Source organism: Onychomys torridus, chromosome 2 (genome assembly GCF_903995425.1).
Source record: "Onychomys torridus chromosome 2, mOncTor1.1, whole genome shotgun sequence".
NCBI lineage: Eukaryota > Metazoa > Chordata > Mammalia > Rodentia > Cricetidae > Onychomys > Onychomys torridus.
The window spans coordinates 163936989-163961653 of NC_050444.1; the positions used below are offsets into that span (position 1 = coordinate 163936989).

At 52.0% G+C, this 24665-nt stretch overlaps 1 protein-coding gene across 5 annotated transcripts in view; it reads right to left on the reverse strand.

Annotated features, from left to right (window-relative positions):
* Kcnab2 (potassium voltage-gated channel subfamily A regulatory beta subunit 2) overlaps positions 1–24665 on the reverse strand; it is an 88032-nt gene that overhangs the window by 21530 nt on the left and 41837 nt on the right. For 2 of the 5 annotated variants that reach the window (XM_036177573.1, XM_036177577.1), the window contains exons 1-3: positions 18060–18297; positions 1497–1540; positions 671–708 (exon numbers count right to left, since the gene is read on the reverse strand). In XM_036177573.1, coding sequence (XP_036033466.1) covers positions 671–708; positions 1497–1540; positions 18060–18277 — 300 coding nt within the window. In that variant the 5' untranslated portion in view covers positions 18278–18297. Of the gene's footprint in view, positions 1–670; positions 709–1496; positions 1541–7063; positions 7291–18059; positions 18298–24665 lie in introns of those variants that run through there. The other 3 variants (XM_036177576.1, XM_036177575.1, XM_036177574.1) reach the window with 2 other exon arrangements.

Genomic DNA, 24665 nt, shown 5'->3' on the forward strand with positions numbered 1-24665 from the left:
AAATAAAGATCAAAACCACACACTGCATTTAAATCTCTGTGGGAGCCAAGTTTCCCCTAAAAACTGAGCAGTCCCAGCTAACAAGGTCTCAAATGGACTCACTTATTAATTTTTAAACACAACTCTTTCTACGGCAAGTTGGGCAAACACAAGAGCTGGGAAGGCAGAGACGCCGAGAGCTCTCCTCTCCGACCTCATGTTGTCCGGAAGTGTACCCCCTTCCTTCTGATAGGCTCTGTGACACCAGCAGCACTCAGATGGGCTTAGTGTCACCTTGTGCCCCAGCAGCAGATAAACCCCAGAAGACAGCGGTTCCCCGTCCTTAAAGGGGCTTATGGTCAGGAACACAGTGGCCTGTACAGGTTAACAGATACATATGGATGGGCCACTGGGAAACTGAGGCCTAGAATGCACAGGGTTAGCTGCGCCATTTACATGAGAATCCCGGATTCCCAGGAGCTGAGAGACTGAGTTCTCAGCTAACTAGTGCCATCAGGTACAACATTTTTCTTGGCCACTACCCACCAGGCTTGCCTGGCTACTGGGGTAGGATACCTTCAACAAACAAAGAGAAAAAGGCTGCCATGGTGGCCTCCATGAGCATACACAGTCCCTGGTTTATGCAGAGGACTTAACCATATGCCTTGGGGCTGAGGGTTCCCTGTCTTACCTCATCGGTGATCTGGCCCCCGAAGGTCACCCATGTTCCTAGAAGGAGATATATAGGCTCAGGTTAGACCATCTGACTGTCTTGTGGGTTCTCAGACCTTGAAGTGTAGGGCATGGGGTCAGGGACAGCCACATGCCACCCACTCCTCTGGGTTGAGCACATCCTATGTATGTGAATACTTGGCCTCCAGGGTGAGTCTCCAAACATGGCGACAGTAGCCTGTCTGGGGGACGGGGAGCCGGGTAAACTGAGGGAGGCTGTGGAGGCTCACACCTGTAACCTAAGCCCCTGGAAGACTAAGACAGGACTACCCGAGTGTGAGCTCAGTGTGGGCTACAGTGTGAGACTGAGGCCAGTGCTGGTAGGGCGCCGTCCCAAAGACCAGAAGGAGGGCGCCTCCCCATGAGACTCTGCTTAGAGAGGGTTAGGTGTGGGTGTTAGGGCAGGAGGGGAAAAAGGTGTGTTTGCCTTGAAGATGGAAGACAGTGGGTTCTGAGGACTGAGCTCACGACCGGCAAAAGGAACAGGGCAAAACCGAATGGTCTTTCCTGGGGACTGTCTCTCTGAAGAGGCTTATAGGACAGCGAGAAAGCTTCCTGGGCCAGTGAGAGGCAGGAGTGAAGGGCTGTGTGCACAGGACTCCCAGGGTTCTCCTGGCCTTTCCAGGATAAGGTTCTGTCCCTTCTTTCTTCCTGGGCCTCCGGCTGCCATGGCAACCTAAGCTCCCAGAATCATAGGTTCTCAGTGTAGCTCTCTATCAAGGGTGGGTGGGGCTGGCTTCCTGGAAGCCCCCATATCTTTGTTCATGAGGGGTTCCCATACTCACCAAGCCCCAGGCAGGAGACCCGAAGGCCGGATTTGCCCAGGTTCCTGAAAAAGAAAGACTCAGTCAGACCTTGGCCCAGGCAGGATGCCGCCAGCCAGGCTTGATCACCAGTGCCAGCCTGTTGTCTGCTTCCACCCAGTCCAAATGTTTTCTGAAAGGCACAGAGAACTGTCTGAGGGAGGCCACTGTTAGCCTGCTGTGGGGGTGACATGCCAGCTGTTCCTCAGGCCCACACTGGGCTCACACAGGCCTTCGGAGAGTTGCAGAGCGGCCTCAAGGCCGATGATGGTACTGACAGGGTTGCTGTTTTGACAGACAGGCTGTGAGGTGACTGATGCAGGCCTGTGTGTGGCCATAGGGTCCAATGCTAAGTTCCTTCTAGAGGGCACATCTGTGACCTCGATTATGGGTTGTTTGGACCTCTCTTTGCAAACAGAGACATGGAGTCAGTCGTGCTTCATCCGGGCCACAAAGCGGGCCTTTGCCCTTCGATGTCTTAGAGGCTGGTGGCTTGGGTGTCACTACAATTCCCCAGCAGGGTGACTGTCACTCTGTCACAGCTAGGCCTGGAAACCCATGAAATAACTTCACACGGCCCACTAAGGCTCCTACATGGTAGGACACACCTTAGCGTACAGACAGGCTTTTGGGTCATCATTAATGTTCTTAGGAGGCCATAGAGGGTAAAAGACTTCTGTCGGAGACTGGCTCACCTGTCTGTCCTTGTACAGGCCAGCCTGGACCCCCACCCCAGGAGCAAGAGTACATCAGGGACTCTTAAGCATCCTGTCAGCTCTATGGTGGGTCTCACGATTCCCCAATATAGACGACATACTGAGCTCATCCTAAGAAGTGAGGAATGTGGTTCCCTTTGGAAGCCAGCTCAAGCTACCCACATGATGCTCCAGGAGCACTCACTCCTGGCCTGTGCATGGGAGACAGACATGACCTGCCCAGATGGTAAAGCTGACAAGAGTCAGGGTGCCACAGTCTACCTGGGCCCTTACCCTTCTAGGGCTGGACTATACTTCCCTTGTGGGTTCCTGCAGCTCCATGTGCCGCTATGCTCCCCAAGGGCCAGCCAGTCCCAGAGCCAGCAGGGTACTTCCAGCAAGGGTGCTGGCCGCTGTGAGAATGGATGACATAGTTTACAGGCCTGGTGCCTGGTCACAGGACATTGACTTATATGTATTGTGTTTCCCAAAGAGGCAGCTGCCCAAGACAGAGAGTAGGACATTTGAGAGGCCTTGTCTTCATACAAAACCATCAATGGACACATCAAGCAGGCTCTGATGAACTAGGCATGGTGGCACACACTTGTGGACCCAGCCCCCCCCCCCCTTTTTTTTTTTTTGAGATAGAGGTTTCTCTATTATGTATCTCTGGCTGTCCTGAAAATCACTATGTAGACCAGGCTGGCCTCAAACTCTCAGAAATCTGCCTGCTTCTGACTTCATCTCTGACTCCCAAGTGCTGGGATTAAAGGCATGTGCCACTATGCCTGGCCAGGTCCTAGTATTTGGAAGTCTAAAGCAGAAGGATTTCGGAGAGTTTGAGGCCATCCTGGGCTGCATAGCAAGATCTTGTGTGAAAAACCCTAAACAAAATAAAAAAAAAACCCAAACAAACAAAACCAAAATATCAAAACCTCCAAACTGAATAGATATTAATATTTCTGCATTGAAAAGATAAATGATGTTTCTGGGCTTCCCCCTTATAAATCTGTGAATTCATCCAACGGTGCCCTTAGTACTGTAACCACCAGACAACCTGTAGACCTGGACTTCTGGAAAGGCAGGGTCACATCATGTATAGACTCTAGAGGGGCCAGATCTGGACAGAAAGGTAACTATAGTGAAATGTGACTGAGTGCCCAGAAGGGGCACACTGATCACAGAGACCGAAACTTTGACAGCTGCCACAGTTAGGGTTATATTGCTTTTCTAAAAGCTGTGGCCAAAGCAACCTGGAAATGATGGGTTTTTTTTTGTTTTTTGTTTTTTTTTTTTGGTTTACTGATCCCTGGTCACAGTCCATTGAGAGAAGCCAAGGCAGGAACCTGGAGATGGGGATTCAAGCAGAAACCATGGAGGAGTGCTGCTTACTGGCTTGCTTTGCCTGCTTTCTTTCTTTCTTTTCTTTTTTCTTTTTTTTTCTTTTTCTTTTTTTTTTTTTTTGGTTTTTCAAGACAGGGTTTCTCTGTGTAGTTTTGCGCCTTTCCTGGATCTCACTTTGTAGACCAGGCTGGCCTCGAACTCACAGAGATCCGCCTGCTTCTGCCTCCAGAGTGCTGGGATTAAAGGCGTGTGCCACTGCCGCCTGGCCTTAGCCTCCTTTCTTATACAGTCCAGGACCACTTCCCAGGAGTGGCACTGGCCACAGTGAGACGGGTCCTCCCACACCACTCATTAATCAAGGAAATGCCCCACAGAATGCCCACAGGCTGAACTGATGGCAGTGTTTTCTCAGTTGAGACCCCTTCTCAGATGACCCTGTCCGGTGTCACCCTGACAGAAAGCCAGTGGCACAGCAGCTGTTGGGTCACAGAACACCTTGAGAAGTAGATTAAGACTACTGCTTTCCTGGGAATAGAATCACAGATACCCTTAGGGTCCTGTTTGTAACATCTGGGGGTTTGCAGAACCCTGGACCCTCCTGGTACCAGGTCTGGATAAAGCCAGGTGTTCAGAAGGCAGCCTGGAGCCACACTTCTGCAGAACATCTTCACATGTGACCACAGGCGGCAACTTCCTGACCAGTCTTAGTCAAGATGCAAAATTTCGCCCGTCACCCTGAAAACCTTTATCAGCATAGTGCTGCAGCTGAGATTTGAACCCAGGTCCTGACATGCTGGAACACACTTCATGTTCTGGGAGAAAGAGCAGCTTTAGAAGCAGCAGGGGAAGACTGAAAACAAGAGGCTGGGCCCACCTGTGCCTGTCGCCTGCCAGTCTGGGGCCGTGTATTGAGAAGCCATGCACTCTTAAGTCTAGTCAAAAGCCGATGAACTTCCCCAAAGGTCTCTCTCTTCCCCTGTGCTGGGTGGGGATCACGGAGTGTGGCTCTGGGTGGTGTCCTCATCTACTGTCCTTAGGGATACTTTAACAAAACTGGGGCACTGCTCCATGCTGGAATTACCCTGCTCAACTTGTTCCTTGTTAAATGATGGTATCGGTCCTGCCATCTGCTGCCAGGCCTCCAGAGAAGGGATAAGAGGGGACAGTCACCTTGAGGCTGAAAGCTATATATGCAGGGCTGTGGGAGAGAGGGCAGAGAGCATCTCAGGGCCAGGGCTGCACCGTGGCTGTTACCGTGCTGTCGCCCTAAACTTCAGAATGGAAAAATAATCTACATATTTCCTTTCTTTAATTAAAACTTGATGTCATTGTGGAATAATTGGTCAAAGTCCCTAAGCCTTTCTCTCTTTCCCCTGAGGTCTCTCAGATTTCTCCTTGGCTAGTAAACTCCTGCCCAACAGCTGTGCCTCAGGCTTCAGGGAGGGTATGAGCAGCCGGGGCCCTAGGAAAGTCTTCAAAAGAAGTGCTGGGCCTGTCACCTCAGCCACATGAGAGAAGGACAAGGCTGATTCAGGTAAAGACCACTTGACCCTCACTTCTGCTAGGGAGTGAGAGGGACAGGGATTCTGGTGGCACCATGGTCTGACAGCTAGGCCCCCTGTGCTGGCTGTGGGATGCCAGCTAGACCCTGGATGCCTTCTTTTCTTTATCTTCTGACTAGAATAGGGCCCCAAGGAGTGTTAGCTGAGGGACGATGATGTTCGTGCCATTTGTAAATGAGCAGTAACATGTCCAAGATCAGATCCTCAGTAGAGTGTTCCTCCTACCTCCCCAAGCAAGGCAAGAACTGTGTCCTTGGTTCTGAGCACCCCTGTCTCCCTTCACCCCATGGGCTGGGAAGCTTCAGTGGACAAGTACGCCCAGAGTGTCTGTGGAGAAGGGGAGGTGGAGCACCAGGATGAGGCCCACCCTTGGTCCCCACAGCCTTAACCAACGTGTGGGATGTGGCCCTGGGGCAGTCACTGTGTGGCCACTTGTGAGGATGATGCCCATGAGGCATGTTAGCAGGGAGCCCCCTTAAAGGGACTCATGGGTCATGCTTTAGGAAACTGCACATCACTTACTGGGGTATGGTCCCCTCCCTCTAGATGACACCAAGAACAGAGAACCAGGTCCTGGGGCACTGCATCTAAGAGGAGCTGGGGCTGGAATCTGAACCCAGGTCCCTAGACTGAAAGCCTTTCACGGCTGTATCTTACCCTCCCTGTCTTCAGTGTATGTATGCATACACAGACACACACAAGGACACACATGCACACAGACATACAGAACACATGTACAGACACACATGGATACACATATACACACACAGAGACATGCAGGTGAACACTGCACACATGATCACTGGGAGCACTTGGATTCTTTGAGATCCACTTTTCCCTTCACTTAGAGATCTATGTGTACAGAAACAGCTACACTAGTGTTCAGTCCTGGCGCATCTCAGAATGACTTCAAAGTTACATCAGGTAACAAGAATCCAAACAAAATACACACATAAATACGTACCTACACACACATAGACATGAACACAAATACATACACACACACACATACATACATACATACATACATACATACATACATCTATTTAGTCCCAGCATTTAATGGCTACTGAAACAATGATACAAACCAGAGATTCTAGAATAGAGAGTTCCATTTTGATTGTCCTCACCAAGCTTAGAGGATAGAAAAAGAATTCTTTACCCGAGATGTTTGTTGATGAACAGCCCCAGGACCTGTGGAGGCCAGGGTTTGAGTGCAGATGCAGGACCCTAGTCTCATGCCATCGCTCACCACAATGGGGCTTCAGGGATGTGGCTCCTTTACATCTTGTCTACTTTCTGGGAGCTGGTCCTGGGGAGGTTTAAGCTCAACATGACACCAGCCAGGAACTTAGAGGACCCTCCTACAGTCAGTGAGGACTACCTGTGCTTGGGCTGTCTGAGGCCATCAGAAGTAACTGCTCCGATTCCAGCTTTAAGAGGCCTTCCCCAACAGGCTGTCTGGGTGCCAGAGTGCTCCCTTGACCTGTTCAGCCTGCACAAACCCAGGGAAGAGCCCTTTCCCTGGAGACTCCATGTGGAAGGCCCCATCCCACTTTCCTCAGAGCACACACTTCAGGCTCTGAGTCTTAAACGGGAGCGAGAAGGACCCTAGCATCTTCTGGGGCCTATGATATAGTGGAGGCAGGAAGTGGAGGGCCGTGGCTGATGCTGTGAGGCCAAACAGCAAAGTCTGATGAGGTGATTTACTATAGGAGCTGAGCCCAGAAAAGAGATAAAGACAGGGAGAAAGGAGCCGGTGACTATATACCACCCACTCTGTGGCCAAGGAGAAGAGACCTGGAGCTGACCCAGTCTCAACTTACTTTTTTGCAAGTCTTCCCGGTGCTAAGAGGCCCTTGGCAGAAGCTGTCCCAGGTGCCAGAGAGACATTTTCAGGAAGGTGAGAAGGCCAGTCCCCGCCCCCAGAACCGACTGCTCTGCCTACCTATATTTCATCCCTGGCTGCTTCACGTTGGTATCGTTGCTGTTTGAGGTGCTCTGCACCGACAGCTGTCCCAGGCTCCGGGCTACCATGGCCACGGCACGAAAACGATTACGGGTGCCTGGGCTGGGGCTGCTGGCTGCCGAGCGACCCAGACGATCTTCAGGGCCACGGGTCTTGAGGCTGTGCTCCGAGCACACGAAGGATACCTGCATGTTGAAGCCGGGCTCTGCTCCTGCTGGATTCAGGAGTCACCTGCTCCTTAGGAACCCTCCCTGCCTCTGATGAGAATTTATCCCAGAAGGTGAGGATGTGGCAGGGAGTTCTCTCAGAGAAAGGATTTCTGAGGGCAACAGAGGACCTGCCTGTGCAGCCGAGTGGAGGGCATCAAATTTCCAGATGATGCTAGACAAGCCCTCATCTGAGAGGAGTCGAAGATTGAGGGGGGAGCTGGAAGTCCAGCAGGGAGGAGCCATGTCCACTCTTCTCACATCTCCCCGTCTCCACCTGGCTTTTCCCTGTACCACCCTGCTCTGGTCCTGGATGTTTCACTCCCCTGGCAGTCTCCAAGAGTGCGCTGCCAGGCTAGGCTGCAAAGGACTCACGACTGATGGGCACAGTTGCCTTCTTCTAGCACGAGTGGAGTCCCTTCTGCATGACCTCGCCGCTGGATGGCTGGATGTATTCCTTGGGGTGGTAGCCTGGGGTGGAGCAGGGCTGTTGTGACTGCATGCTTCTGGGGTGGCAGCTCAGGGGGTCTCAGGGAGCACAGCTGCTTCTCCTGGTCCTCCTGCCTGGCTCCTGGCTCTGCACATGGGGCGCCAGAGGCTCCTGCTGAGCCAGTGAGTGGCCAGCGAGAGGCGCAGGCGGTGCTGGAGAGTCATTATTCATGACGCAGGATGCACAGCCGCCTGCCCTGCTGGTCCTTGGGGGTTGCTGCTGGCTGCTCCAGACTGATCTGCAGCCCCAAGCCTGGGTAGGCAGCACTGGGTCAGGTGTGTGTGTGTGTGTGTGTGTGTGTGTGTGTGTGTGTGTGTGTGTGTGTGTGTGCGTGCTCCCTGGAGCTAGTGTTCATCTCTCTTTGCTCAGGACCAAGTTACCAGGAAAGGGAAGGGAAAGTGTCCACTCTGACATGATGACCAAGGAAAGAAGCTGAGTCAAAGAAACACAGGGTCCAAGCACACGTTAATACTTATCTCACAGCAGGCACCTGTAAGTACTTCTGGAATGAATGAATGAATGAATGACCCAGGCCCCTACCCTCCCATCCCCATCCTCAGCATAAGAAAGGTCTCTCACTGAATCTGATTTGGCTAAGCTGGCTGGCTAGTGTGTCTCAGGGATCCATTTGTCTCTGACCCCTTTCCCCAAACACTGGGCACATGCTTCCACGCTCTGCTTTGTATGTGGTGTCTGAGGACCTGAACTCAGGTCCTTTACTGGCTGGGCCACCTCCAAGCCTGTGCTCCCGCCTTTGGGCATGGCCAATAAAAATGACACCTTGTGCTCACTGGGCAGCCTCTCAGACTTGACCACCCTCAGGAACAAAGATCCGAAGACGTGTTCTAGGTCAAGCTTGGCAGGCAAAGTGCTCAAAGTCTGGGCCTCGTTAACTGCTCAGGATCAAAACCAACAAGCAAGCAAACAAAGGATGGACCAACAGCATGCACCTGGAAGAGCTCTTCACAGAAACTCTGGCTTCCCGTGGCGGGAGTCACCACAGACCCTAGAGTGTGCCCCCCACCCCCAGCGTCCATGCTTCCTCCACAGACCAGCAAAGACTCAGGTCCCTGTGAGCTCAGGCCTAGTGCAAAGGGAGGACCCAGTCCCTGAGGGAAGAACTGGACCTGGGCACACAAGCTGGGAGGATAGAGTTGGTGCCTTTACCAAGGATGTCCTGGAAGGTCACACAGGCACCGCCTACAGAAGCCAGCCGGGCCTAGTTCCTCCTGCCAGCAGCCCACTTAGGCAGCAGGGTTTGCTGGCCTGAGGCCCTGTGCTCCAGATCAGCTGGGGCCTTTTCCAAGCACACTGGGTCGAAGGGTTGAGGGGAAGGCAGTTAAGTTTCTCCTGCAGCCTGGACCCTGGGGCTCACAGAGGTGGCCCTGGCCTTTCAAGGAGCATGCGGCTGCCAAAGAGTCTGCAGAAGGCAAAGCAGACACTCGTCTCCCTGCTGACAGCTCGCTCTTCCTTTGGATTGAGCAGGGACAGATCTTAGCATTGCAGCCTCCCCTCAACGCGAAAAGTCTGAGACCAAATAGAAAAATGGAATTCAACTCTGGCTAATTACTCATGGGTTCTTTTAACACACACCCTTTATTCCTCAGAGCTTTGAGCATCACTGCGTCTGGCACTGCACAGCACTCTGCCACCAACATCTGGTCAGGATCTCAGGAGAGCCTGTTAGAAATGCACAGTCCTGAGCCCCAGACCCATCAGTGGCTCTGGGGTAGTTCCTGGAGGCAGGTTTTTAAAATGACTTATTTTTAGGTTTAATTATGTGTATGTGTATGGGTATGTGCATGTGTGTGTGTAGGTGCCCACAGGGGCCAGAAGAGGGTGTGGGACACCCGGAGCTGGAGTTACAGGTGGCTGTGAGCCACCTGATGTGGGTGTTGAGAATCACACTCCAGTCTTCTGTGAGAGCCGTGTGCACTAATAACTGCTGAGCCACCTCTCCAGCCAGAGATGTGTTTAAGCAGGAGCTTTGAGCTACATGTGCGGGTCTAGCAGCAGCCCCTGTCCTTTCTTCTTACGCATTTCTCTGTGCTGGCTAACCAGGACATCTTACAAGGGCGAGGGCCTCACTGCTCCTCCAGAGTCACTCTTTACCATGTTGTATGCCATAAATAGCTGGGCTAGTGAGTGAGGCCTGGAGAGGCAGAGGCACTGCAGAACTGGGAACCCACTCCCAAGAAAGCAAATAAAACGAACCACAAAAACTTGAACATTAATGTCCATAACAGTATCTATCTTTCACCACAGTCAAAAGACGGCAACAACTCAAATACCCATCAACTGACAAACAGCTGAACAATATTCCACTGTGGGGTAAACCACATGTTGTTCAGCCGTAAAAAGAAGTCCTGCCACACGCTACAGCGGGGATGGAGCCCCACACTGCCACAGGAAAGAAGCAGATCGTAAAAGGTCACACCCCGCCACTTCATTTGCATGAGATGCTAAGAACAGGGAAAACATGCCTGGTGTGCAGGGGATTAGCGGCTGCCAGGGTGCAAGGGAAGCGGAAGTGAGAAAGCGTTCAGCAATTGATTGGCAGTGGCGATGTGTGTGTGGGGTGATGTGATGAAAATATTCCACGGTTTGATTTTATATTATCATCATTATTATTGCTTGTGTGCAAGTAGGTGTCTGTGTGGAGGTCAGGGGACGACTTCTGTGGCACCTGCTCTTTCTGCCCACCCTTCCATGGGTTTTGAGGAGCCAGGCTCATGTAGCACGTCCCTTTACCCACTGGGTCATCTTATCAGTTGGCTTGTGGTAATTATTATTATTTTTTTTTGCACAAGTCTATGAGTACACACAAACTGTTGAAGTATGTCCTCCAGTACTTAAGTAGCTCTTGGTGCTGGGGGTCACACCCAAAGCCTCTAGGAGCTATGGAGGCATCCTATCATTGGCTCTATCCTAACCATTCTCTTTCCAATTACATTTTGAGACGTTTCCCTAAGCTGCCTAGGCAGGCCTTGAACTTGCAATCCTCCTGCCTCAGTAGCTGGGATCACAGGAGTGTGTCATTACGACCATCAATTGTACTTTAAATAAGGGAACTGCACGGTATGGGGGACGTCCATGTAAATCGAGTGGTAGCCCCACCTTCCAGGTCCTCCTCCTCCAAAGCCTCTGGGTCTGCTGCTCCCTGTGGCTGTGCCCAAATGATTCTCTGCCTTTGTCCCCAGTCACCTTGACACATCTCAATCACAAGGGAGTGGTCACCTTGGTGCTCCCGCTGTGACAGTGTCATAGGCCCAGCTGCCTGTCAATTAACACTAGACCAACCAACCAAGCGAAGTCTCTGGGGCTCCCGAGGACACCGGGCCTGAGGCTGCTGTGGGGGCACACGGGCTGACAGAGAGATGCGGGCGGGTCAGCTTCTCCATTGCTGCTTCTGCTCAGCCAACTGCACCTGCCCTGACAACGCGGGCTCTTTCCCCCTTAGCATCACGCCTGGCTGCTCGAAGGTCAACATTCTCAGTGTCAGTGCTGAGCTGGACTCTGGCCCCCCCTCACCCCATCAGAGGAGCCTCTCGGGGTAATGAGCCCCTGGGCAGGAGAACTCAGGCCGTTAGCATCTGTGCCAGGATTCCTGTGATCAGGCCAAGGTGGCAACGGCTTCATGGTAAGCTGGTTTTCAGGTAGTTACTTGACACAGATGGGGTCTTGTCACTGTGGCCTTGCAGGGGAGGGCAGAGCAGTGAAGCTGGGGCCATAGAGGTCAGGGTTGCTGGGACCTGAGATGATCACTCAGCTCCTCTGAGGTGGCTGCTGCCAGGAGGGGCAGCCCAGCATGGACACAGGCCACGGGCAGCTTTGAGCTGTGGGGTTTCCTGCTTGCCAGCTGTGGCCATCCCAGTTCTCATCCCTGGCTCGGCTCCTCAGAATGGCTCCCCTGGTCTTCCTACCCACTCTTCCTTTGGCATCTACTTCTTGTCCATATGGTGTTAAGCAGCATTTCCAAGTGGAATATTTGGGGGCTGTTGGGCAGTGTAGGTTCTGGAAGCCAAGAAGGTCCTTTTGAGGTGGGGATGGACCTGAGGTTTTCTCTCACCAGGAGCCAGGCCTGGGGTGAGGTTATGTCACTGCCTTATGGAATGATTAGGACAACTCTGTGAGGTGGTGACTCTATCTCTGCTTTCAAATAAGGAGGCTAGGATGTGATGAGGCCAAGTGGCCTGCCTGAGGTCTCATAGAGTTTATCTTTACATGTTAATATTTAAGTTCAAGCTTAACTGAGTCCAAGGTGGCCATCAACATAGAAGGATGTTCAGTGATGTCCTCTAGCCTCAGGTATTGACTCGGCCTCAGTGATAAGCTGACACACTAAAATCCTGAGCACCTGTGAAGCTGCCTACGTTTGAAAACAGGGTCTTTGTAGATGGAAGCATGTTAAGATTATATGGTACCAGATTAGAATGGGTTCTGTCTTAGGGTTTCTATTGCTGTGGTGAAACACCATGACCAAAAAGCAAGTTGGGGAGGAAAGGGTTTATTATATCTTCCACACCACTGTTTATTACTGAAGGAAGTCAGAACAGGAACTCAAACAGGACAAGAACCTGGAGGCAGGAGCTGATGCAGAGGCCATAGGGGGCGGGTGCTGTTTACTGCCTTGCTTCCTATGGCTTGCTTAGCCTGCTTTTTGTTGTTGTTGTTGTTTTTTGTTTTGTTTTGTTTTGTTTTTCGAGACAGGGTTTCTCTGTGTAGCTTTGTGCCTTTCCTGGAACTCACTCTGTAGCCCAGGCTGGCCTCGAACTCACAGAGATCTGCCTGCCTCTGCCTCCCGAGTGCTGGGGTTAAAGGCATGTGCCATCACCACCCAGCTTCAGCCTGCTTTCTTATAGAACCCGGGAACCACCAGCCTAGGGATGGTACCACCCACAGTGGGCTGGGCCCTTCCCCATGGATCACTAAGAAAATGCCTTACAGGCTTGCCTACAGCTTGATCTTATGGAAGCATTTCCTTCCTTCCTTCCTTCCTTCCTTCCTTCCTTCCTTCCTTCCTTCCTTCCTTCCTTCCTTCCTTCCCTCCCTCCCTCCCTCCCTCCCTCCCTCCCTCCCTCTCTCCCTCTCTTCCTCCCTCTCTCCCTCTCTTCCTCCCTCCATTGTTTTATTTTCTGAGACCAGGTTTCTCTGTGTAGCCTGACTGTCCTGGAACTCAGCTCCGTAGACCACGCTGGCCTCGAACTCAGAGATCTGCCTTTGCCTCCCGAGTGCTGGGATTAACGCCCAGCTAGAGGCGTTTTCTTAATTGAGGCTCCCTCATCTCAGATGACTTTAGCTTGTGTCAAGTTGACATAAACCCATCTACACAGGTCCCAGAGCCAATGACTGGTGGCCTTTCTGTGGAGAGAGATTTGGAGACACACAGGGGAGAAGACAACCTGAAGACAGAGGCAGAGACCATGATGGCATGTCTAAATGCCAAGGAACAGTGAGGGTGACTGCAGCTGCCAGGAACTGGCAGGGGCAGAAAGGACTGTGCCTCGGAGTGTCCAGAAGGAGCATGGTTCCACGGACCCCTGCATTCCAGATACCTGACTTCTTGGGCTGCATTTTAACTCATCCTGCTCCAATTGCCTACGTCCTAGCAGCTGTGTGGGAGTGAGGCAGATCCTTCTGCAGATGCCCAACCCTGTCTAGCCATAATGCCCTCCTTCCCATCTGTCCTTAAAGACATACATGGAGGGGGCTGGGGAGATGGCTCAGTGGTTAAGAACACTTGCTGCTCCCGCAGGAAACCTGAGTTTGGTTCCCAGAACCCACATGTTGGTTAACAGTTGGCTATCACTCCAGTTCCAGGGTATCTAGTGACCTTTTCTGATCTCCATGGACACCAGTACATATGTAGGACACAACACATACGTATAGGCAGGCAAAACACTCATACTCATGAAGAATAAAAATAAATCTCAAAAAAAAAAAAGAAAAAAAAAGACACATGTGGATTCTCAGCTCTTCCTAGAAACCTCCTGTGGCTAGATGTGATTGCAGGCTGACAGAGTAAATTACAGCCTGCTCAATTAGTGTGGCAGCCTGCCAAAGTTCCCTGGCGCATGGTAATAGTCCTGGGTCTAGAGGCAGGAAGGCAAGACTTAGGACTCTTGGCCTTAGGAGTGACTGAAGGTCCCTTGGCCCAGGGCTAGGGCTCTCCATCAACAGATGTTGTTTCCTGTGCTGTCAACCCCCTTCAAGGAAGCAGTAAGAAAAATTCATGCTTCAAGGAACATTTCGCAAGATGTGTTCAGACCACTCAGCACTGTCCTATGCTTACAGAGGTGGAGCCCCTTCCAGGAGCTGGGAATTGACAAAAGTGAATGGGGTAAGGCCACAGAGATGGGGGAGGCCAGCAGCTCAGATAGGGCAGTGTGCTGTGAATAATTCTATACATTGTGAAAAGGTGTTGCTCTCATTGTTAATATAAAGCTGACTGGCTGGTAGCCAGGCAAGAAGTACAGGCTGGACAACCAAACATAGGACTGGGAAGAAGGGCAGAGTTGGACGTCACCAGCAGACAGAGAGCAAGATGGGCATGTCATACTGAGAAAAGGTACCAAGTCACATGGCGAAGCCTAGATAATAAATATGGGTTAACATAAATCTAAGAGTTAGGTAGTAACAAGACTGAGGTACTGGCTGAGCATTTATAATTTATATTAAGTCTCCATGTGCTTTATTTGGGAGCAGGTGGTTGGGATAGGAAAACTCTACCTATGGTAGTGGTTAGAAGGTTGCTCAGGACAGTCTCTTTGGGGACAGACCTAGATGGTGATGAGGGGAGGGACTTGGTCATGTGACAATGAGGGGAGACAAACTCCAGGAAGAGGGAAAGAGGGTACAAGGACCCCGAGTGAAGAAGCTCATGCCTGCAGCACTGAGCATGTGTGAGGAACCTGAAGTGAAATCAGAGGCAGGAGGACCACCCAGGGCCTCCGAGGAGCCTGGGTCATTCCACCGAGAGAAGAAAAGAATCAACAGTCTCATCTAGCCAGTAGATCCAGGGTCTGGCCGCAGCTTCCAGCCGCCCATGGCAGCAGCCAGGTGGGGGATGGGCAGGGAGCTAGGAGAGTCCCGCTGTTCTCACACATTCAATTCTCCTTCCTACTTCCTGACATGTATGTGCATTTGTATGTTTATGTGCATATGTGCATGTGTGCACATATGCGTTGAGGCAAGATGTAATTCATGTACCATCCTCTTTGTTCTTTTGAGACAGGTCTCTCATCGTCTTAGAACTTTCTTATAAGCTAGTCTGGCTGGCCAGTAAGGCACTGCTGGGATCTGTCTCTCCACCTCTCCAGCGCTGGGATTACAAGCACTGCCATGGTTGCTTTTTTTTTTTTTTTAAACTAGGGTTCACGGGAATTGAACTCAGCTTTCAGGGCAAGCGTTTTCTGACTGAGCTGTCCTCTGGCCCTTCTGGCCTTTGTTTTTAACGGTGAGAGTTGAGAACAGTTAGAAAGCTTTTTCTACCTCACAGGTTCAGCAGAGCTGACGAGACACTCAAGTCTTACACAGCCATTTCCAGAATGCCCCAATCAGTGCTTATCTTTTTATATTAATATTTAAGACCAAGGCTTAACCTAGTCTCAACCCAGTTACTAGCAGAGAAAAGTTCACCAGGGAATGGCAATTTGCTAGGATCTTTAATGAATGCTGGCACAAGACACCTAGTTTGAGGCCAGCAACACAGAGGTCACCAGGCATATAAGAGTCACTATGGGTGAGACAACTCTCACCCTGCCTATGGGAGAATTGTCTTCTGGTCTCCTTCCTCTTTGGGGAGTGGGTTGTCTGATAGGACATCAGCCCCACGTGGTATGGACTAGGTGTGCAGCCCAGACACTATCTTTGGAGCCTCGGGCAGAGAGATCTATCATCCCATCTTTGCTAGCTTCCTGGGGCTGACACAGCAGAGTCACACACAGGCTAAAAACAGGAGGCACTGACTCTCACAGCCTGGAGGCCAGGCAGCTGGCAAGCAGGAGCCAGCGGGATGTGCTCCCTCCAAAGGTGTTAGTGAGGATCCTTGCCTCACCCAGCTTCTGGTGGCTGCTGGGAGTCCCCGACGTCCCCTGGATTGCATCTGTGTCCCCATTCTGCCATACGGCCTTCAAGTACCCTGTATCACTTCACCTCACCTGACCACACTGACAAAACCCTGTATAGACGACCCAAGGTCACTCTCTAAGGTTCAGGGAATACATAAAATTTGGTGGCAGGACGTGATTACCCCGCGCGTCCCATCACAAATCCCGTCTACGCTGTTTTCTCAGAGTTGGGAAGGCAAGGCCCAGCTCCTCTCCGCCGCATCGGTCCCAGCGCCAGCTCTCAGCTCAGCCTTCTAGACCCTCTCATCTCCTGCAACGGGACAAGGAGGTTCCCATGTCTTCCAATGGGATCTCTCAGACTGTTCAGGACCCAGCTCTTATGCCACCGCCTCAGATCAGCCTCACTGCCACAGACTCCCCAACACACCCTGCTTTACGGCTTCACTCCTTCCTCTTGTTCACACAGAGTCTCTGGGGTGTACCCCAGCTCTCTGCTAGTCAATATTTGTTGAACACACTCAGTCTCATGAGCAGCTAGCACAGAACAAAACAAGGCGCAGGGTCTCCAAGCTTGAGCAATTTCCATCACAATCACAGGCTCAGTTGTGGCCACCAACAGACTGACCAACGGTCCTCCCTCACAGCGGACACAGAATACAAAGACCTCCCAATCCTGCTGTCTCAGGGACCCCCACAAGTGTTTTGTTTCTTTAAACTACAACCATGTGTTCAAACAATGGCCCAAAGGACCAAACACATCGTCCAAGAGAGGACGGCGAAAGAGCAGCACTGATCTCCACTCACTGTACAGAGAACAGCCAAACCCTGGGGCTAAAACGTAAGAAACCGGATTAGATGTGACTTGAGATAAACATGTAATTATTTATTGTATGTGCCAAATATTGCACTGGACATACTGATATGAAAATATAACTTGCTGTCTGCCTGAGATTCTAAGGTACAGGCACCTTTTATTTCCATTTGCGACACTGGCAGCCCTCTGAGACCGGAGGAGACAGCCCCCTTGACCAACTGGCTCTGGAGGTTACAGACAGCAAAGACACACTCTGCCTATCGGGCCTCAGGCTCTGTGGTTAGGAGCTGTCCTGGGTGCTGAATACAGAGAGGTGTGCGTTATACCAAGGTGTTCTTCTGAGAGTCTAAGAAAACTTATCCTACACGCAGCATTCAGAAAGACAGAACCTTTACTCTATAGCCCTTGTTACCACAGTTACAGTTGGGTACGGCTAATTCTGAGGTGACCTGCTGATTTTAGAATGTGAAGGACACACTTTTTGGTTCACATTGCACAACCTGGGGTTTTCTTTCCAGAATGGGTCTGTATTAGAGATGGTGAGTTGAAGTATTTTCCTTTAAATTCTTTCAGAGTTATTTATTTTAGTTCATGTGTTTGCATGTTTTGCTTGTAGAGGTTGGAAGAGGGCACTGGATCCCTTGGAACTGGAGTTATGGATGCTAATGAGCAACCATGTGGGTGCTGGGAAATAAACCTGGATCCTTTGCAAGAGCAACAGGTACCTGTCACTTCTGAGCTGTCTTTCTAGTCCTATTTTGTTAAAAAAATATTTATTTTATTTGTATATTTTCTGGTAGTGTATATATACGCATGCATGTGTACATATACATATATGTATACACACATATATGCATGCACTCAGGTGCAGTACCTACATGAGCCAGAAGGTGGCAGATGCTCTGGAATTGGAGTTTCAGGCAGTTGTGAACTGCCCTGCTCTGGTGCAGGAAGCTGAACTCAGGTCTTTTGTATGAACAGCCAGTGCTTTTAACTGTGGGACCATCTCTCAGCCTCATTGAAGTGTTCACACCAGTTCACACTTAGCCAAACCCTCCTGACTAATCTGTCCCAGTGAAGTTGCCAGGGACAAATGAAATAGCCTTTCCCTGTTCAGCAAAGTTTCTCACTATGAAAATGCTCAAATAAACAAAATCCCAAAACTTGTAATACTTATTTTTAGACAGCTAGGACTACAGTAGACATTCAGTTTCTTCATGGAGGCATTCCTAAGTGGCTGAAAATCTCCAAACTGAAAATATTCATCTTGAGCCACAATAAAACTGTGGCCAGAGTTTCCAGGGCTACATCCCTCTCTTGTGTAGAACCTCCTTGCAATCCTCCTTGGATATCGTGGGGACCCCCTGATCACCCCCCTCTCTAGCCCAGCCCTTACCGATACTTCATGCCTGTGCGCTGGGCGGTGCAGCCGTCCAGGGAAAGGCCGTGCATGCGGAGGAAGCTCTCCATGTTCCTGGCCTGGGCAGCTGCCCGCACCTCCCTCAGCCGCTGCAGCTCCACCGTGTCTGTCTGGCGGACTGGATGCAGGGTCCAGTCTGAGTGACATCTGCTGCTAACACTCCGCAGACTCTCGCTGTACGTCATGGACAGCATGGTGCCGCCTGCAGCCGCCACTGTCCAGACGGGAAATGCCGAGTGGTGGCAGTTTAGAGAGTGTGTTGGTGCCTCTGGTGCCCTAGGCTGGCCGTCTGGCTTCAGGGCAGGGTGTGAATGCAGAGGTGGCAATCTTCAGGGAGAATTGCCACCAGGGCATACCTGAGTCCTGGGTGAAACACCCTTGGCCTGAGATTCTTGTCCTTAAAATCATGCCTGCTGGGGATGAGCTTGCCCACCTCCACCCCAGCAGCTGTAAGGGAAGTCGGCCAAGCTGGGTTGCAGGCAGAAGGAAACACTGCCCCCAAGCAGCACAGTATAACCGAGAGCACAGGGACATGCAGAAAGGGAGTCTGTGAACACTGCCGAGACAGTTCTGCTGCCAGGTGGTGGCTGAGACGCCACATCATTGGGCTTTTGTGAGGGATCACCAGCTGAACTCAGGCAAAAAGCTGTCCCAGGGAAGAAGCACAAGGCACATGTGCCACAGAAGCAAGCTCTAAGTGGGATCCCGCCACAGCGTCCTTATCCAACATGCCAGAGGCTCAGCTCAGGAGGCTGTGTTTGTTCTCAAGCCTGGGAAAGGGAACTGGGAGGCCTGTAGTGCATGGTTCGCTTGCTGGAGCTTCTAGATCACTAGCAGGGGTCTTTGGGCTCCGTGCTTTGTGACATGCCACAGTCCATGGGGTTTTGTAATAGGGTATGGGGCAGAGGGCAGAGGAGGTAGGTTTATTGAGAGTGTAAAGTTTCACAGTTTATACATCCAGAACCTTTCACAGAGTCATCCTAGATGATGAATTCACTTTCAGAGACCAAGATCAACACAATGTCCATGACAGGGAATGGGGACATAAATGGTGGCCCTGATAGTGGACACTGGTGTGGCTGGAAGGACCACATATTTAGGAAGAAAGAATGTGTTTGCCACGCTCTCCTGCAGGCAGCAAGAGCAGGAACGAGTGAGCACTGTGGCTTCAGGAGGGAGAGGGAGCCACACCCTGCTCTGTCAACAACTGGACACAGCGGCAGGTATAGGCGAGACCGAGGTCTGCAATCCAGGCCCCTGTCCTCGGCACCACCTATGCCCAGATGCAGCACGGGGGCCCCAGAAGTGTCACTAGAAGGTGCAGCTAGAAGTTACTATTGCACTTGCATCAGCTGCAGCGGTGAGCCTGAGTCCCTCTGTTTGCTAGAAGGGAACCAGCTGGGTGCCCTCCTTGGCCCAGGAGAATGCACGCTTGACTAAATGTGGAAAGGAACTGAAGGGGTACTGGGTGGATCTAGGGGTGGGCTGAGTAGCCCTGGGCTGGGGCTGGTCCCTCCAGGGGCCAGAGGAAGGGCCCACTAAGGACAGGAGTTTGAGATGACTAAGTGCAAGTCCTCCCAGCCTGGGACATGTCCCTGCTTACCCTGAGTGAGCAACTGCAGGCATGGGTCACCTGCAGGAACTCTGTAGCTGGCCCTTGCACAGAGGGTTTCCCTGCAGTTATCTTCACAGAAAGACTGTCACGTACGTTCTGGTCAAATCTAGCATGGGGCTTAGTTCACAGTAGGTTCTCAGAATAGCATGTGCAGCTGAGTTAGGAAAGGGACCCAGAGAGGGTCTGGGAAGACCAATGGACAGTGGAATCCCAGGGAGGGAGGGAGAGACAGACAGAGATAGAGAGTGAGACACACACACACACATACAGATCCCAGAGAATCTCAAAGACACAGAGAGATAGACAGAGAGACACACAGAGACAGAGAGATAGAGAGACACACAGAGACAGACAGAGATGCACAGAGACAGAGAGATAGAAACACACACACACACACACACACACACACACACACACACAGAGAGAGAGAGAGAGAGAGAGAGAGAGAGAGAGAGAGAGAGAGAGAGAGAGAGAGAGAGACAGAGAGGCAATAGCTTCCAGATCTTGGATCTTCTGCCCTGAGTGTGACTAGACAGTGTCTCCCCTGAGCAGGTGCTGTGTTGTCTACATACGGTCAGAGCCTCGCTTGTTGGGCATGGTTCCTTGTCTCATGACCCCTTTCCTGTGTGGCATTTATCAGCTTTGTACAGGTACTTTCCTAATTGTCCCAACTGCTCTGCCTCCCCGTAGCTGCCTGTTCCTGTTCCCAGCAGTGCCCATGGAGTCCACAGTAGGGGCCCTGGCCTCTGAAAGGCACGCTAAGGCTGTACGGGGCCTTGCCAGGCTGAGCCCTAGTGGCAACGCCCCCGCAGCAGCACTGGCTCCTGACTCAGGCTTAGCATAGACTTATAGACGTTATTGTGGCAGGAGGTAGTTTCCACACTAGAACTGGCATTCACCACTGCTCACAGTTTTGGGGTGGGAGTGAGGTACCATCTGCAGGGCTCTGGATACTGAAACTGATGGGACTGGGTGGGGTTCTGCAAAAGCCCGGTTTTTCTAGGAAAATATGTCTTGGGGGCTGCAAAAGGACCCCAGCTCACCATGAGGCACATCCTAAGGAATGTGGACCTGAAACCCACAGGTGGCAGGGCAGGCTCCCTCTCCCTCTCGCAGGCTGGCCACTGCCTCCTCCAGTAGGCGCAGGGCAGTAGTGGGCAGCTGCTCTGGAGGTTTTGCGTGGCCGGCAGCCAGCCCTGTATGGAATGGAGGCCAGGTCTCTCATCCCTGGGGTGAGAGAGAAGGCCAGCTGGGCAGGCTACAGCTGGGAGCTCTTCCCGAAAAGTGGGCAAGATGTACACACTCCCAGCCAGGCCGAAATCAATAGCCATTAGCTTTCAAGACATTGTCCACAGAAGTGTCTGGGGTCTGCAGGGGTCTGCAAATACTGCCAGGGCCCCAGTGTGGGATGAGAGTGGCTAAGCTCTCGGTCCATGATGGGACAGCACTCTCTGCCACCACTCATGGCCACACAGGCAGGTACTTGTGAAGTGACAAAGGCCTGTCATCAGGCTGCTGTGGTGTAGCCAGAAGCACACCTTACAGGACAGGGTCCCCAAAGGTGTGCATGATAACACCAGGGGCTAGAATGAGCCCTGTGGACACCAAACATCACCAGGAAATGATGGCCACTAAAAACACCACTCCACAGAGAACACTGGGTTGCATTCCCTACAAGACGGGAGGAAACAGGAGAGGCAGGAAAGAACAGGGCCCTTCTACCTCCCTGGTCGGCTACATGGCCATCGCTGAGAGAATGCAGGTTCTGTGGCATGGGGGCGGCCCAGAGCCTTTTGTTACAAGTGAGTAACCAGCGACCTAAAGGAAGAGAACTGGGAGAGGCTGGCAGCCTAGCCCAGAGGGTCCATAATCCTGGTGTGCATGTGCATGCGAGTGTGTGTGCATGTGAATATGTATGCATATGTGCGTGTGTGTGTGTGTGTGTGTGTGTGTGTGTGTGTGTGTGTGTGTGTGTATTAACTCTGGGTAGGAGCTGGGGCCACCCAGAGGAGTAAGATTATATTGATACATGTAGATGGCTCCTGGGTTCTGGCAGCCTTGGTATAGAGGGACAAAGCTTCCCACTTGGAACTCCCTCATGCTGGGGCTATACTCTGGGCTTTTCTTAGAGGTGAATATAGTACAGTGGGGTTCTTAGGTACAAGGTTCCAGGTGAGACAGTGTCAGTGGGGAAGGAGGGAAGCCCACTTTCAAGGCTCCTCCCACCCGCGCTTAGAAGTACAGTGACCTCTGAGTGACAACATCCTAGTCACTTTCTAGAGTGAGGCTCTCTGGAACTCTAACACTACAGCCTATCAGGTCTCTAGAAAAAAACACCACCCCCGCCCCCTGGACCTGCTAATTCCACACACTCGTAGGTTTTCTCTGCAAAGCTATTCCTGTCGGCCGGGGGCTCAGGGGACTCCACGTGAAGTAACACAGTGACATGGAAAAGTGAAATGACAGCGATGTAACCTCATTAAGCCAGTAGGAATCGCCTCCTCCCTCCCCAGCTTGCCCTCTGCCTGGAGCTTCTGAACTAGCCAACAAGCCGAAGCCGACCCAGGCTGAGAAAGAAGCCCTGCCTCTCGGTCAACCGGCAACATGTGTCCAGAGGCCGGAGACCATCCGGAAGCTTTGGAAGTAGGAACACAGGGAAGTGGTCACCATTCCGAGGCGCGGCTCTGCAACTCACTGCTCACACAGCATCCCCACACAGACAGTCCTTTTTGCTCAAGAATCATCAGCAAACCAAGACCAAATAAGCAACCCTGGCTCCTGCAGGCTTCGCAGACAGCAACAAACCTCGCGACAGCATCGCCAGCCCAAGTCATGAATGCTGAATCTTAATCAAGGGTAACGCCAGCGAGGCATAAGCTAGATGGCGGGTCTCTGGCAGACAGGGAGATAGATAGCCAGGCCAGCGCTGCACAGGGTGGGCAGAAGCAGGATCAATGGCAGGGTGGTGGGTACAGCCAGGTGGGAGCCCGCCCACCCTCCTCCAGTTACCTCAAGTGCCCCCGGATGGGCTATTTGAGGTTGTCTGCTTAGAAAAAATGTGGGTGGTCTGATTTCTCATCAGCCGGAAGCGTCCCCAGATATCACCCCAGCTCTATCATGTAAGTTCCCGGGGATGCCTGTGTCCAGGTAGTACCCCTCAGATGGTGGCTGCTGCATCCATTCCTGCATCCGACTCACCTGCTTCCCTGGGTGGCTGCTTGTTAAAAAGGCCACAGTCTAGTTATTAGGGAGCTAAGGAGGCGGCGGGCGCAGTGGCGTTTTCATTAGGGAGTGTCAGTGCAGAACGTCAGAAGCAATTGGTGAATGAGAGAGCCCCACAAGGGTCGGCTTTGGAGGCAGCAAGTCCATTAGCTTCTATTAAGGAGTTTTCATCTTGTGGAAGAGGCTGAATTATTCACGAGCGCCTCTCCCCTAAAAGCTCAGGAAGTGCAGTGCCATGCTGCAGCCTGGCAATGCCGATGCCTGGGACGTTGGGGTGCAGCACGAGGAGGGGTCCTGCCCCCTCCCTTGGTCTCGCCTTTGCTGCCTCAGCTGCCCTTGTGTTAGAGGCACGGGTCTTCTGAGCTACAGGCAGCTCTTTCCTAAGAGCTGCCTGTTCATCACCCCATCCCAAACGGTGGCTGCAGTGGACAGCTAGGGTACCCATGGCGTGTGATCACTGCTACAGGGAAGAGGCACATAGAGATCTCCGTCCCTTCCCCTGGGATGTACCCTATGTGGGTGTATGTATACGTACCTGCCTATACCTGGACGGTTCTAGAAATCTGATTGGGCACACAATGCCCATTTCTCTGGCAGGGGCACAGGAGGCTTCCCTCACAGCACATCTGGGGCTTCAGGTAGAGCTTTGGGATTGTTCACTGTGAGGCCCAGCACCAGACTGAGGCAAAAATGCAAGAAAAAAAAGCCACTATCTCAGTGCGGCTCTGTGGCTTCTCCTGTCTGCGGGGGAATGCATTTTCCTGACCTTTGACCTCTTCAAGGTCAGAGTCTTGGGCTGCCTGTAGGAACCTGAGCAGAAACATCAGTGTTTGCTGAAGTCCAGCTGCGGGAGACTGAGGACAGCCCTTCTTTCCCTCTGGCACTTCCTCACAGAAGAGTGTGCGGGGGAGGGGGAGGCCCTGGCTAGCAGGAAAGGCAGTGGCTACCATGTGGACCATCTGCAGCACGTGGACAAACTAGGTCCCCCCGTGGCCCTGGAGAAGGTGATTCCAGCCAATCCACAGACGCAGGAAAAACGTCAGCTGCCACATGACACCTGTGTGTTACACGGGATTTCACTCCCTTACCCATCTGAGAGCCACGCAGTTGGTAGGGACAGAGGACCCTGCCACAAGCACTTCCGTCATCAAAGCGCCAGTGTGAAGTCATGTGATAAGCTCTATGATGGACATGCTTAGTGCTGCGTTGAGGGGCGCCTCACAGTGAACAACACCTGGTCTGTCCAAGTCTGAAGGAAGATTCCAGCCTTTGAGGTCGCCAAAGGTCTGGCCGGACTGCTTACGTGAGAACTCCACTGGAGACCCAAAGGACAGGAAAGACTTGAGGTCTCCTGGGGTGAGGGGCAGCCATTGCTGTGCACAGCTCACCACAGCTTCACTTCGGCCCACGCCGAGCCCAGCTCTCTACAGTTTTACTCACACATGTTCTTTGCTGGAGCTCCTTTTCAGCCTGTTTCTCTGCCCCCCTCCCACCAGGCAGAGGGATCTCGAAGATGGGGTTCCAGTACAAGTTTGGTTTTTCACTCAGACCCTTCCAGAACAAAGGCCACACACTCCTCACGTGCCACGGAGATGTAAATACAAGTGTTTGCAAGCTCAAGTTCAGACAGAAGTCTGACCCAGTCAACATTTCATCAAACCAGAGTCTCAGCTCTCAGAGTTCCCAGTAAGGGACAAGACCTTAGAGACGACGGCGCAAATCAGCCTGTGGCGAACCCAGGCACA